Genomic DNA, 16,035 nt, shown 5'->3' with positions numbered 1-16,035 from the left:
GGCGCTAGCGACTGAGTTGCCAAGTGGGAACACCCGGAGGGACCAAAAGAAAGAACAGCGATGAGAGCGGACGGCCTCACTCACCACTTTTGGTACTTGGCACTGAGGAAGCCGTTGAACACCTCTCCCAGGGAGCCCACGTGATGCAGGTTATCCAGGATGATGACGGTTGGCAGGTCACTGGCACTGCTGCGTTCAGACCAGGGAGATAGCACGGGAATGCAACTCTCATGGACATAGATGCGTTGAGGACAAAATTAACGAGCAGGAGCCAGCGCAGTAAACAATGGATTTCTCCAAGCAACAAACTTTACTCCATTTGAATTTTAAGTTTGTTAACAGCATATTTAAAGTGCTGAGGATGACACCTAATAACAGATACAAACAGATCCACTATAAATTCTGACCTGGAACAAACTGCTTCACATGCCAGTATGTTGCTACATGCCAAAATGTTCAACATGTCAAAACCAAAGTTATTTAATCATACCAGTACCAAAACCTTGTTTCAAGCTCTGGGCATGCCATGGGTGTGAAAAGGGTTGATTGCATTGAATGTCACCAGCAATCGACAAAATGAAACTTGCCGGTGCCCAGTACCAGCTAAGAAGTGTTTGAAACGTCTAATCTAACTGAATTAAAGAAAACAATGGCGATTGAAAATGCTGCTTAATTGCCAATGGTTGCCAATATTTCATTTTCTCGTGCTCAAATAAGTTGTCCTTTATAGCTAGTTTTGTCATTCGTAGGTGGGGTAACTGTCTGTAGACCCCAGTGCTCCTTACCAATCATTGCATCCCCATTTTTAAACATGGGGCCTACAGCATTTTAACAACTGCTATGACTAAATAGCTCTGTCAAATGCATCACCATGCAATGTTTGTAAACATGTTTCTTACAACTTGCTTTCTCCACAGCAAATGTACAGCCACTGTGAAACATTATGTTAACAGTGTGCCCACCATTCAAATACAGCCAAGCCATTATACTTGTACTACAGTTCACGCACGCACACACAAACACTGTAAGAATATGCAAAAACAAGTGTTCCTTAGCTGTTCACAAAACACAAATGTACTTGTGAAACTACCAATGAAGTCCCAATTCTTACTGCCACGTCTCGAACGCAGCAATCATGAACACATACAAGAGCCGCAAAAACAAGAGGGGCTATGAAATCTCACTATCTTTGTTTTCTTTTACCTCTGCTTAAAAATCTTCATTGTAGCAGCTATGCATATAAATTGCTATATATTTATATCCATGCACGTCTCTCCATCTAGCTAGCTTATCTATGCATGTACTTCAAACATACGCATTATAGAATTGTGCACATCTGCGGACCAACAGGAATAGCCAGCGCTTTCTACAGGTACCAGCACGTCCTTAAAAACTGATAATCTTTAGAAGTGACATTTACTTAGCACGGAGAGCAAACACTACCTGTTCTCGCACTGTTCAGCCACGTTGGAGAGGTACTGCCTCAGCTCCTTTGCAGACTTGTGGTCCACACTGAAGGTGGCGATGGAGCCGGCAGCCAAGTCTCTGCCAGACCTGCACGGGCAAGTTGTGTACGGCTCGTAATGTGTATCCGCAAGATGAGGCCTCGTGTGAACATTACATGCTGCTGCCTCGAGAAAACGGTCGGTCGACCTTCTTCATCGGATTTAGGGGCAGAATGCCCCAAGCAGCAGCCGCACTTCTAGCTTACCTGAGCACGAGGTATTCGGCCAGCTTCTGAGCGAGGAAGGTCTTCCCCGTACCGCTCGGGCCACAGAGGATGATTCGGCGATGCTCCGTCAGGAGGGAGACGTATCGCTGGATCACGGACTTAGGAATGAGCGTCTGGAGTGCAAGGGCATCCACTGCGTTTTGCGCGGTCCCTGCAGACACAGCCGTGACTTTGTGTTAGACAAGAATTTGGACGTGAAGCACAACAATTCGGCCCTATTTGAGCTCCACTACCCTGCAAACCAGAGAAACAAATGCTGATAACATACTTTCAATTTTTCTCTGATGCACAACAGGATAAAATGTTTACGTGACTCAGGATGCCAGCAGAAAATGCAGCCAGACTAAAAGCTTAACCATGCTTCTGGACCTTACGCAGGCAGATTCAAAACAGTTGCGAATATCCTGTACAGTCAGCGGCAAATATTTTTAAACTGTGGGGTCCGACAGCAAGCTGAACATTTCCACGGCCTGGGCATGTAACTTGTTATTCAAATTAGCAGCCTCTATGAGTGAACATGAAAACATGAACAATATTTGGTACAGCTTTACGGGTTATGCACAAACGCCTTGGTATTTCAACATTTTCTCAGATCTCGTAGATTGTAATCTTCTTTTAACGATCACTGTAAATAATAAGAAATGGCATAAAATTGCAGTGAGTCTTCGCACACAATAGACTACACAGAATATGATTGTCTGCAACATTATGCGTAAAACAGTATGAAAGACACTAAAGATAAAGCCAATGTACCGTATTTTTTCAAATATAAGGCGAAGTTTTTTCTTAGAATCCTTAGCCTCAATGTTGCGTCTCCGCCCCCCCCCCCTCCATCTCATATGCCAATTTTGCCTTTGAGTGTGGCTTCATGGCAGTGTGCACCTTACTGCCATGAAGCCACACTTCCAGGATAACGTTACGGTGCCGTGAAGCCACACCTATAGGCAAAATTCGCATGTAACGTGCACGCCACGAATTGGAGCTCGCTTCCCCCTGTTTTATGGTCGCCATTTTACGCTTTGACTGTGTCAGTAATTCAGTATTTCGGGCGATCCCCGCCGAATCCGTATAGTCTGTCTGCTGCTCTAACCTAAGTGTTTTATTCTTGGGTCCCCCAACTGGGCACCCTCACCTTATAATAGTAACTGCCTTATAATCGAATAGATATGGTATACTAAAGCAATTTTTGATACTCAGATATCTATACGAATCCTTCGATTGCAAAAATAAATATGCTGTAGCCATAAGTTTAGCTTGGAACGTTCAGAATTGACAGCTGACATTTTCAGGTCCAATGCTTTCATTGCATAAAAAGTTTAGCATCCTTGGCGGGCTACTTTTTTTTTAATCTGTGAACCATACACTGTCCTGCTTCAAATACACTCCTATAAACTAGAATATTGCAAACTTAATCCTCCTGCCTTCTCCTCTGCCTTTCACAAATATTGCAGTAACTTTGACTTCAGGACATGAGCAACAGTACAAAATAGAGTCATCTCAAGAGAACAGAATCAATATATGGCATGTGACTCTACAACATATTGCTATTTTCTGAAAAAAATTGACTCGCCATACCGGCCCTGGGAAAGTGGAGGTTCAGCGAAGCTGTTGAAAACCACCACTACAACTGCTGGAGGGGGGGGGGGGGGGGGGGGCATGCAACGCTTTATTGCTTAAGACTAATGGTACTAATGTTAATTAAGAGCAATGGTAGTAATGGTTGTAGAATGCATTTTTTGTCTTTCAACTGCAACGAAAGTCATATCTGAACAAAATTTTAACAGTGTATTGCATGAAATAATAAATTTTGTTATTGTGGGTGAATTATTTTCTATTAAATACTTATCGGATAGGTTAAACTAAGAAGATAGTAGCGAGAACTAGTTCTGAACAAATAATAGCTGCTGCCATCATTTTTATTTTTGTGATAATAAACAGCTGACGGTTGCGTTTTCCTGTGTGTAGGTGTCTTGGTCCAGCACCCTATCTTGTCATTGTCAATGTTCAAAACTAAATCAGCACAATAATAATAATAATAATAATAATAATAATAATAATAATAATAATAATAATAATAATAATAATAATAATAACGCTTCCTCCTGATGCTGAGTGAAGGTTCAATGGCTGCATATAAGGAGAGTAGCAGTTTCACATTTCACGTGCCCATGCATGGGGAGGACAAGAATTATAAAAATTCTGGTTAAAGCTATCACTCACCTCTGAGCACAACTTGAATCTTCAGTGTTTCACCAACAAGATAACCACAAGGCAGCAGCTCTGGAAGCTCCGCTTCTGTGCAAAACGAAATTTTTTTTACGAAATCGTTCAGGCCAGATACGAATACGGAGGTACACAAGCATCTCGTGCTAGAAAGTGGTTAAGCAGGAAATCTGGAAGTTGGGAGACAGTCAACACCCACCTTTGGAACGGACAACGTCATCGATGTGATAACAGAGTATGCTCTCGGAGCTCAGGCCCAGGTTCGATGCAGGATCCACCTTCAGGACATAATCCTGTAGCGTGGGTGGGATAAGTTCGAAGTTCTCAACACACACTTCGAAGTATCGGAGATTCATATCAATGTGAATCAGCTGTTTCGATGCCCTATATGAACAGTGCTTGTTGCTCAAATTTAGAGAGAGGGCACAATCTCCTATTATGGAGACTGCAAATGTCATGGTCGAGGCAAACACCTGGAATAGTATTTGACAGTAATGGGGGAGCCACTAACACTTGGAATTTCCAGGTGGCCTACCTGCCAAGCACTTGCCAAGGACAATTCTGCGTAGCTTTATTGATCTGATGAAAACCAACATATACAGCATGACATGGTTAATTACAGTGTAAGCTAAACATGGTTGCAGGACAGAAAAAAGGCCCCACACTGGAAGCACTGAATCATGACTCCAGGTTTATTGCATATACATACTATACTAATGGAAGGATATGCTTCAGTTTGGGGCTAACTAATGCCCATACTTTCATTTTCACTGTCTGCAGTTTCTGTGACATCAGTTTGATTTTCGCCCATGTTGGATTTCGCACCACCTTTGCTGACCAGGTTTCTAGCAATGCAACATGGCACTTTCAACTATGTGGACACGTGGAGTGCTCTGCTCAAATTTTCTGTCATGTTTCGTTCTCTGAGCATATTACGTGAACATGAATTTGCAACAAGAATAACGGGAGCAACAGAACAAACGACCGGGCAGTCAACCAAAGCAACATGCGAGATCAAGCCCAGGATACTTCAAGAAAGCTTATTCGTTTACTGTGTTGGCTTGTGAATGCCTCACTTACACATTTGTTGCAGCATTTCTTTACGCCGTGAAACAAGAAACATGAGAACCAGAGGGCGGGCCATGCAATGCATAGTACAGATAACTGGTGGTCTGTTTAGTCAAGCAGACTGGGTGCCAAGGGAATGAAAACACAGTTTAGGACAGCTTAGAATATTGAATCGTAACAAATGCGTAGCGCACTGCAGTATCGAAAAGGCTGAATGTCAACGCTCATCTAAAATACTGCAATGTAACGACACTCAACAAGATTTTGTATAGGAAAGAAGGAATCAGGTGACACAACACAGTGGTAACTGAAGATTATTGGGAGAGGCCTTCATCCTTTAGTGCACAAACAGGCATGCCAACGGCAATGATGAAACCTCTGCTATCATGCAGCTTACGTCGTTTTCAATTGTGCCTCAGCAATATGCATATGTCACACAGGGGCCTGCGTCAACAAGCTGCGCGAACAAAGTATATACACCTCCTTGGTCTCGTTAAGATTAAGCTAGTGCTCCCCCAATCTCCTATTGACACAACATATCTGTCCAATGTAGAAACTCGTGCCAAGCTGTCGCAATGCAATATAGTGTTTAACCTGCACATATCTTGCCAGCAATTTGCGCATCAAAGCTTGACTCCTGCATGCTTGACCAGAGTGCTGTCTTCTTTTTGTGCTCCTATCTGTTTAGCTTGCAATGCAGTTGCCCGTGCTCTCAAACGTTGACACTTAATCAAGCATAGACAATCAACAGGCACACATTAGCTTTGTGAGTGAATTGGAAAACACAGTGCACCCTGCTGAATCATTATATAAATATGTCGTCATCAAGAAATGTACTCTTCCAATGACACATTATATGAAACAGCTTGCAATGTCTCAATAAAACTTTGGTTTGGTAGGCTGGCTGATTAATTTTGTAAGCATAGGCACAGTAGCATGCCAAAAACATGAACAAAGAGACACATAAAACAAGACGAGTGCAGACCTGCACCCATCCTGTTTTACTTGTCCTTTGTTCGTCTATGCATTCTGCACGCTACCCCGCCTGTGCTTGTGTAATGTCTCCTCTGCCTGATGACGTTTAAGTCTTGTTTCCAGTTTGTCAAATGATGCGCTGTTGTGTAAAACTTTTCAGGCATCTAGATAGAAATTAAGCACTAATCTAGAGACAGCCTAGGCTAAAATGGTTTAGCAAAAAATAAAAGTGCAACCGCCTTTGCAAGCCTACATATAAAGGACAGATGGGAAAGAAAGATTGAAAAAAACATAGGTTCGACATAGTTTGCAATGTGGTAAATAGGTTTTAAGACTTTTATTATAAATGTATAGTGTTATTCAAGAACTACCAATAAATAAAATGTAAAAAGAAAGAGCCCCCAGCAGACTTGTATAAGCTGGCAGAATCTCAATCCAGTTATGAACAAAGCTGGCAGTGCAACTAGTGCCTCCCCTTGAACCTTGTTGAACATTAAGCTTTTTCAACACTGAGCGAGCAATCAACAAAATTTTTATAATTTCCCATGATGGTATTTATTGAACTCCCACACTTATAACTTTGCCCACGCATTGCCCTGATCATCGCCCACTGGTCCTTAAAGTTTCAGCATGCTAAGGCTTTTCTTTTGTTCGTTAGAAACATGCAAATGTTTTAATGCTGCACTTTCCGGGTTGACACTTTCACTGTTCAAACTTTTGGGAGGTTCTATTCACGACAACAGCTTCAGTGTACAAAGGTGAAGTTACATTTCTTGAGCCACGAACCTTGAATGCTTTCTTGACTGCGCTGTCCAGGTTGTCCCACTTGGTCTTGCCACTGACGTACAAGGAACCAATTAGGGCCTCCTCTGGTGCCTGCGATTGACACACATGACAATGTACATGAATTATCTTTTGCCAAGCATTCGTTCTCTGCAAGAACCATCTATATGCAATTCGAGAAGAACAACCACTGACAATCTACGCACTTCGAGTATTCTTCTTGAGTGAGGCCCCCTTAAAGGTCTCCTGTAACCACCGACAAGTGGGACACGTCCACTGTCGCAACTACGGCTATTGCTACTGTCCTACCAGTATTTAAAAAAAGAGCACTTCTGCGAAAAATTTACTTATTTTAAAACATTGCTTGCTACAAATGTAGTATTCATGAGGGAGCCAATGAAATGTAATGCTATCAGCCTCTGCATGCACCAAAAGTACAGAAGTCTACAGGATACAGTAAATCATGCGCAATTAATCACTATTTCACCTAATTATAGGCCTTGCCTCACATGTAACATTTGGGTAATTATTCAGTCTGTCGGAGAGCTGCCTCCAAGAGAACAAGTATTGTTTAAGTAGCAGCATTTCTTCCTTGCCATATTTTTTTTGCATTACTAGTAAGTGAAAAGGAGAATGCCACAGCTGTTGTAATTAAAGCTCTTTGTTTCAATTTAATTTAAATAAAAATGAAAGGCATACTTTAAACCACCATAGAGGTACCTCTGTCAAAATAAAACGCGCTAATTCAAAGAAAATCTTTACTTAGAACCTATAGCTAAACAAGACACAAATAAAAATAACATGGGAGCCGTATGTGAAATGCAATCTGCCTCTGCCTGAATTAAAGGGTCGACAGGTTTCAATAAACGAGGAAGCAGACAAAGTGAGCCATAAGAATAAAGGAATAAAGAACACAGGCCAAAGCATACCCACCTCACATTTCGTGAGGCACTTCTCGACGTCCCCGTGACACACCAGATGAACGGTCACGGTAATGCGCTTGCCCTCTGGAACCGAACCATTGATGCCGTCGTGCGAGTCTGAAAGCAGCATTAGAAACGCATTGTGAAAGCAGCCCATCACGGTTGTTCATGCATGTCTCTGCACTCTCTTCAATATATCAAATCTCGTGGTGTCCACGGTAAGGATGCAGACAACAATCGATTGACTTCAGTGTTTAGAATACGGAAGTCTTTGCTGTGCATACGAAACGTTCTTATAATTATTTAATATTTCTTGATGAGCAGATCCTGGTATAGAGGCCTTGTTATTCACGCAGGTCTGTTTTTCTTTCTTTGTGGCTTCTGGTGATGAAATCCAATTACATTACCTTTGTGCGTTCAGATTTTTTGGGTGATCTGACCGTTACGTCTTTAGATTAATGTAAGCGAATCGAACTTTCTATGGACCGAAATCTTAAAATATTAGCATTTGGATGCTGTGGAAGAAAATCGAGATTGCACCGTCACACCCACCGACAGAATGTTTTGGGTGCTAAACTATCACTGGGTAGCTTGTGGAAATAATGAGTCAAGGGACAGTCCTCACCGAGCACGGAGGAGATTTCGTGGGCACTGAGTCGCTTGTCCAGCATGTCCATGCTGCTCCGGTGGAGTAGAGAACTCTGTGATGCACTCAGTGACTGGCTGCGGACTAGCCGATGTAACCGGTCATTGTCCTGCTTGAGGCTGTGCATTTCATTCTGCATGCGGAAAAGTCCGACATGGCAACATGAGCATGAAAGTGCTTGCTTGAATTTGACGTGAAACTTAAACAATGGATGAGACTGGGAAAGTATTCTTTCAAAATTCCATTTTCAGTAATTTTACGGTAACAGCTTGATTATTATAAAACGAGATGCGGGTCAAATTTCCTTTTCTTCAATTTCCAGCCAAAACGCAAACCGTTGGCTCGTCAGCATGACGTCATGTATTTCAACATACTTTTTTCCTATTTGGGCAGTTGTGGTGCAGTAAAGGCTCTTGAAACTTGCGAAGTTGAGTCTTTGACTCTTTAGTAAATCAATGTAGTCCATCTTTACTGATAAAAAGTTAACTAGGCTCAAACAGACAACGTCAAAACCCATGCATGACAGGCTGGTGTGAAAACTTCGCGTCGCCACCTGTCTTCCATTTTAGACCTTTCCTGAGTTACGAAAGCCTTCTCTCATGATAAGACAAACGTTTATTGTATTATAGGAGCTTAATATAGCAAAGGTGCCACGCAGCTATCGATTCTTGGGAAATCTGCAGTTAGTCCACCACCGAGCAACATAGTAATCATATGCCACATTGAAGTACCAATGTAGTCTTAATGAACATTATCCAATCCTTCCAAGCACTGCACTAAAATGTATGCAAGTTTAATTCACACACTACTTAGGCAAAAGTTTAACATCCGTATTCAAGGTTGTTTTTCAACTTCACACTCCACATTCGCTCAAGAAAGTGGATGGCAGCGCCACCCCTTGACTGACGCCGTCGCTGCTGTTAGCATGGCCTCCGAAATCGGACAGCACATGCTGTGTTTGCTCCCCCTCCCCGATCTCGGAGGCCGTGCAGTGCCACTCTATAGCAATCCCCGAGTAAAGGTGCAACCGGGTGCTCCTCGTCGAAGGAATCACAGAGAACATTTATTGCTGCGCGTTGTGTTCGCCAGTCGAGAGGCGGTGTTGTGCTTCATTTGAGGGAATGTAGGTAAATAAAAATGGGCTGTTAGAAGAGAAAACAGGCCAAACTTCTTTAGGGAAGGTACAATGCTAGAATAGCTGGTGCACCGCTATCAATTTCTGTAATTCTGCATCAAAAAAGCGTAATTCTACCGAAAGTGCAATTCTCTATGAATAAAAATTTACTAGCTCTTGCAGAATTTCATAAGGTCTACGACATCACAGGGAGGCAGTGCAGGAAGTTGAAAGCGGTGTCGCCAACCATCTATTCTCCTAACTCAATATCTTAAGCCAATATTTTGCTTGTCGATACCAGCAGCAATCATGACTTCTAATTTAAGTGCATAGTCACTGCCGCCAGTCACCGCACGCACCCTCATTTTGGATAGTGTCTCCTTGAGGTTGTCCAGTTGGTGAGCCGAAGACAGGGCCTCCAGCCGGATGTCGGTGAGCACCAGGTCCTTCTCCCGCAGCTGCTTCCTCAATTCACGCACCAGCTCGGGCCCACCATCTTCTTCATCGTGTTCATTGAGCCTGTGACACCATTCAGACAGTGCATCACATGTTTACAAATTATGGGTGTGAAAATGAATTCGGTGCTAGGATGCCAAAGCCATTCGTTGTAGAATGCACAGTACTAAGTTAGACACACCTACTAGTATACCTACTAGTATACACCAGTAGGTGTATACGAGAGGAAAGTATCTATGATGCCAATGTGAAGCATCTGCTCATGCTCTCAACACAACTGGCTGCATCGTGAAGGCAACCTCGATCATTTCTTTTCTCACTTCTTGTTTTAACTTTGTTTATTTACCACATAGTCCTAGCGGACCACGTGAGCTAAAAGTTGAACAAACAGCTGATGACTGAAAACACCTGGGTTGATAGCTCAAGAATGCTTCAAATAAAAATAACAACCCATTGCACTTCCACGCACATATATACATGTACCTACGAAGTATGCACCTGTTCTTACTGTATGGGCATAGTGCCTGCACAATATGTAGCACATGGCATTAAATGCAAATGTGATATTCATCGCTGGCTTTCTAGCAAATTCTGTGCAATAAGCCCTAATCCATGCAATGTACCAGCAAGGACTGTCTGCAGGATGCAGACACCTATTGTGGGCATCAGTAGACCACGTAACAAAGACACATATGCAGTTAACTGCTTTACACTAACCCCATTTAACGGTAAATATGCAACTTTCCTGTCACATTCTGCAAGTGATGATTTTCACTCAGCTACAAGCTCGCTGATAAATGCTTGTGCTTGTCGATTAGGTTTAACATTACATCTTACATAGAGTTTGGAGGCCGAGGTTAACTCACGCATAGCTGGAGTGCGAGAGCTCGCCATTCTCGTTGCCGCACCCGAAGGGCGAGTGCGGCAGGCCGTTGGCGGTGAGCAGAGAGGGTGGGCTGCCCAGTCCCAGCAGTGGCGAGTTGGGCGTGGACGAGTCTGAGTGCAGAGCCCGAATGTCCTCGACGTCGGACACCGAGCCATGCCGGTTCTTCTTGCTCCGGGAGAACGCCTTGCTGAAAGAGCTCCGAAGCTGCTTATGAAACAAATGGAGACAAAGAGCAGTTAGATTCTGAATGTTTTGCATAGTGTACATGGGTGCGTGAGCTATATGATCACTGAACATACAGCTCACACCCTGTCTTCCACAGAAACAACTTTCTATCTTATGGTGGCATTCGAGAGCATATCATTTTGTTTGTTTGCACACGTGGTGTTTACACACACGTGTGCATGCACGTGTGTGTATCATCCTCATCTGGTCCTCCTTGTTCCTGGTGCTTTTTTGGTCTTTCACCATGTTACAATCATGCATTCTGTAAATCGACACCAACTAGCCTGCTTGTCTACTTTAACACTCTGTATGCATCTTCATTTCAAACCTCAGAATGACTGTATCAAAAATTATCACTTCAATGCTGCTATCGTATATAAAGACACACAAAGATAACAGCAAGGAATAGGCTTGTCAAAGGATGGTTATTCAACCTTGCACCCCACGCTTCACTCTAGACTAAGACAAACAAAACGAAATTCCACCAAAGAAAGAGACTGCCTACTGCTTGCTGATTAGAACCAATTTAATTCATACACAAACAAAGGGGCATAATAAATTGAATCTTTCTGTGGATGCTCCACTCACTTTGCATGACTGGCTCTCTGGCTTTGTACATTGAGCCAAACTAAGGACAGTGATATCATAAATGGTGACTTAGTGGGTCAATCCTGGGTACCACTGCACAATAGTGTCAAGAAAAAGGTGGTGTGAATACTCTAAATAGCCTGCATCTCCACTTAGTCTCCATTTCTTCTTTAACAGCACTTGCGTCATTCAGATCGTGCTTCCCAGTTGTAACTACTTTCTTAATGCTCACTCGTCAGCACTTTGAGGCAATATGCAGCTTTGCAGGAGTTTTAATATTAACCAATACCGCTATACAATAAGCCGCTTCAGCAGAGTAGCACAGCAAGGCAAACAGGGCAGCCATCACTTAACTTTAATAATCATTCTCTAATGGTTTCTACTTATTTGTGCTTTTTGTTTCCTTTCCACCCGTTTCCGCCTCCCCACCCACCAAATGCTGGCGAATGGGAAAAGGCCTTTTGAACAGTTCAACTTCATGACGGTTCGCATCATGCGCGTGCTGGGCGAGGGAGGCCGCGCAAATGCGGTAGCCACAGGATGGGGTCACATGAAAGCAGTCATACATCCGCTTCAGATGCTGTAACGACTCGTATTTGTAACCACCGTTACAGTAGATAACCTGCTTATCCCGCCGCGCCGCGCATCAAAAGTTATCCTGTACGTGCACATAAATCTCAAGGTGTTCGTTAAAGAAGGCTTCTCCGCAGTAAGAGTCTTTGTTGGGGAAATCCAGCTTCACTCGGTTTGCTTGTTATAGTAAATGTGTCGGGCCTGCATGTCGGGATTATTTGGCTGTGTGACTCAGAATAAGTGTGTATGCGTGTTTGGGCATGTCTTGTGTGCTGGGGTTCAATTCACGTGGATGTGAACGTATGTGCGTGTCAAAGCGAGGGCACTACCGTGGCAGTGTAAAACATGAATATGTAAACATAAGTAAACCGGGTCAAAGTTTGAGCGTCGCGATTATGGCATATGCATTTAGGAGGAAGCATTTTATCGGGTGCTCCTATCTAAATACATGCGAAAGGAGGATTCGTTTCTCTCGGCAACCACTGCACCAAATCTGACGAGGTCCAATGCATTTAAAAGAAAAACTTAAAATCTACTGACTGTTGGTTTGGAATTTTTTATTTAGGTTGTCAATCTTTTAGTAAAAAATGCAGAAATCAAAAATTTTCAGAAAACGAAACTATCAAATATGCAACTCTGTAACTCAGCAATGAAAAATGATACCACAATTCTGTGAATTTCATCTAATATTGCATCTAAAGTGGACGAAATATATATGTTCCACATAAATCCTAAAAAAATTTATACTATGGAAATACAGCTTTTCCAGAACCCTTTTACACAACTTAACAAATTCACGTAAGATATAAATTGACAAATCAAATTTGTCCGCTTTGAATGGTCTAATGGATGCCGTTTACAGAACCATGATATCTGTTTTTAAAGCAGAGCTACTAATTTGTAAACTTCGTCCTTCTAGGTTTTGTCAAACAATCAAAGTTTTGAAAATTATTTCAACAAAATTCAAGCCGTAGATCGAAATTCCGCTTTCAACAATCACTAGAATTTAACTTTTTATCTCAAATGCAACAAATTTCATTAGAATCGGTCCAGGGGTCATCTCAGAAAAGTGTTTTTTGCATTTTACGCGTATTCGAATAGGCCGCGTCGGAGTTGGGCTCGAGCTAAAGCTTCCACTTAAAACGCCGGACATAACACGCCGTACACCTACTACGTCGGAAATACCACTAGGTCGCGAAATAGTGCAGAGAGACGGGGCGCAGATGGCGCGTTGTAATATCGATTAAATGGGCAAGTCAGGAAAACTCGCACAATTACATCATTCCGTTACGTTTAGGTTGTCAGTTGCAGCAATAAAAACTGATCTTTATATGTATTTCTCTCTTTTTCCTTCGTTTTTTTTTAAACAAACTGCCGCTGTTGCGACGGCGTATCGCTCACGGCGCGCTACTTGCAGCTCTATGCGCCCGCGCCGTCGGAAAGAAAGACTGCGCGCGAGCGTGCCTCAACCAAACAGTGAAAACACTTCGCTCGCAGAACATCCGAATCATGGCCTAACGTCCGTGCACTATTTTGGATACAAACAGGACATCCGGTGGACGTTCAGTTACGGTTATCCTTTTACGGATGTTCCAAGGACATCGCACAGGGACATGTTCCGGATATCCTACCATGGACTTCCGAAGGTTATCCCACATGTACCTTTTTTGACATACACGTGAACATTTGTCCCCCAATTGAGGCTTTACCCGAGTTTCCTCGTAACAAAGTTAACTATACGCGCATGCTCGAATTACGATGGGAAGCTACCGTGTCTGCAGCTGGCGTGTACGTCGTACATTACGAATTTTCTTATGCAATTTAGGCGAAATTTTCAGTTAGTTGAACAAATCACTTACGCTTGGCACAGAAGGCCTAGAATAATGAACTTCCACCCACATGCGTGCGCGCGCGATGTGTACAAAGAATGCATCTGTTCTTGGTGCGTGGGCACTCTGCCCATATCATCTGTCAGACAGCGTGTGCTCTGGCAGTAATAGACATTAATTATGGCGAACACTGTGCAAAAGGCCCTGGCATGCGTCTGCAAAGTGTTCGCAGTATGTCCCCATGATGTCTCTCGAGGATATGCAACGGATATCCGGAAAATGAAGCCAAACGGCCACGTGAGGGACGCCCGCCGGACGTATTCGACACGTCCTTAGGATATTCGTGTCCTGAAAGTGGACATCCATAGGATATCCACCGAAGGTCATTACTGTCACTGGGAACCAGGCGATTTCAACTCTGCGCTCCGTCTTTTGGCTCACCCATCCTTTCTTCTTCTTGTGCTTGTTCTTGCAGGACTCTTCGTGCCTGGTGGAAGCGTTGCTGCAGGCGCTCGATGCCGAGTTGACGCTCGACATGGAGTCCGCAGACAGCTGGCGGGACATGTGCTGGTCTTGGAGGGCTGAGCACGACACAGTCCGATGCAGCGGAGTCAGTTAAACAGCGATAGAGATGGTGGTTAACACACACACAAAATTAAACACGTGGCCAAGGTGCTCAGAACATGACTTGGTTGTACTAGCTGAAAGTGTACATGAGCTCTTGCGGAACATGATACATAGAAAACACGAATACAGACAAAAAGAGCGTAGTTTTTGTGTGTGTGTGTGTGTGTGTGTGTGTATCTCACTTCGTTGTGCCTAAATTTGGCACCTTTATGTCATACTCCACTATATTTGTAACCGACTAGATAAAAATGCAATTAGGCTCCCTCTCCTCAGGGAAAAAAATATAACTAATATATGGGCCAAAGTAGCGCCGAAAACTCTCATCAGCACAAAATGAGAGCGTTGCTCTTCGGCAGCCGTCGGTCCAGTCAAATTAGAACAAGCTCAAGCCGGACAAGTTAGAATGTTTCCTTATTTCGCCATAGGCCAAATAAGGAAACATAATGAAATAAGGAAATAGGTCACAGGTCTACGAAATAAATAAATATGCATTATATTGTGTTTTCTCTGCACACGTAAACTCTGAAATGTGCATCCACATTGCAGAGTTTAGTCTGGAACAATAGACGTCCATGTGACTGTGCACAAGCTCATTTAGCGACAACCTCAGAGTTTTTCATAGAGTTAGTATACAAATAAAGTTAACGTACTAAATCTAGCGTAAAAACTAGGCGAGATAAGTGACAGGAGCAAGGGCGTCGCCATGTTGCTGTGACTTACATTTGTAACACTAAAAAGTATTCAAAATATTATGCAAAAACAAGGATCTATATGTAGTAAATACGTATGCACAAGGTGCTAAATTGATTCCTTGTATGTTTCAGAAAGATTGAGTGCCTATTTATAAAATTATGATGTAAAATTCACGGTGCGTCAAAGGGTGCGTTTGCAGGCGCCTATACTAAATGGCGCCACCATACTGACGGAGGCTCGGCATCGCGTTGATTGCGTGTCTCAGCTGAGTCGCATCTATCGCATCGCGTCGTCTGCACCTGCACGCATGCGCAGAGTAGCAACATATGGCAGCGCCCTTGCAGCTGCGATTTCAACGAATGGACACTATGAGGAGGTTTCCCGTCAGAGCTATATATATGGATTTTCTGCAAATTTTACTCGAAGAAATTCTGGCGGTAGTGTCTACGGGGGCTGCAAGCACGGCGGTTCAGCCATCATGATGGCATGGTGACTGATTATGGGTAGTACATGGATTTGGCGAAACTTGGTCATTCTGGCTTCAAACAATTCTGTATGCAAACTGTTCATAGTCAACAAAATAATGTGCTCTGATTGTAAAGATTGGAAAGAACAATTTGCAAATACTATACATGGGCATGAGGACTTGATGGCTTCATGCTTTTAGATAAAAAGATAGTTGCTTGGAAACTTT

General features: G+C 43.1%; 1 protein-coding gene across 5 annotated transcripts in view; it reads right to left on the bottom strand.

Annotated features, from left to right (window-relative positions):
* The window catches only part of LOC142568142 (uncharacterized), a 322,514-nt gene that overhangs the window by 11,890 nt on the left and 294,589 nt on the right, over nt 1-16,035 (bottom strand). For 3 of the 5 annotated variants that reach the window (XM_075678212.1, XM_075678215.1, XM_075678216.1), the window contains 11 exons: nt 14,463-14,602; nt 10,787-11,013; nt 9,824-9,983; nt 8,330-8,483; nt 7,715-7,821; nt 6,785-6,874; nt 4,155-4,248; nt 3,953-4,027; nt 1,712-1,883; nt 1,444-1,554; nt 85-189 (listed from right to left, as the gene is read on the bottom strand). In XM_075678212.1, the coding sequence (XP_075534327.1) occupies nt 85-189; nt 1,444-1,554; nt 1,712-1,883; nt 3,953-4,027; nt 4,155-4,248; nt 6,785-6,874; nt 7,715-7,821; nt 8,330-8,483; nt 9,824-9,983; nt 10,787-11,013; nt 14,463-14,602 (1,435 nt within the window). The remainder of the gene's footprint in view (nt 1-84; nt 190-1,443; nt 1,555-1,711; nt 1,884-3,952; nt 4,028-4,154; nt 4,249-6,784; nt 6,875-7,714; nt 7,822-8,329; nt 8,484-9,823; nt 9,984-10,786; nt 11,014-14,462; nt 14,603-16,035) is intronic. The other 2 variants (XM_075678214.1, XM_075678213.1) reach the window with 2 other exon arrangements.

The sequence above is a fragment of the Dermacentor variabilis genome, unplaced genomic scaffold (assembly GCF_050947875.1).
Source record: "Dermacentor variabilis isolate Ectoservices unplaced genomic scaffold, ASM5094787v1 scaffold_17, whole genome shotgun sequence".
In the NCBI taxonomy this organism is placed as follows: Eukaryota; Metazoa; Arthropoda; class Arachnida; order Ixodida; family Ixodidae; genus Dermacentor; species Dermacentor variabilis.
This window is presented reverse-complemented; position numbering and strand designations above follow the sequence as displayed.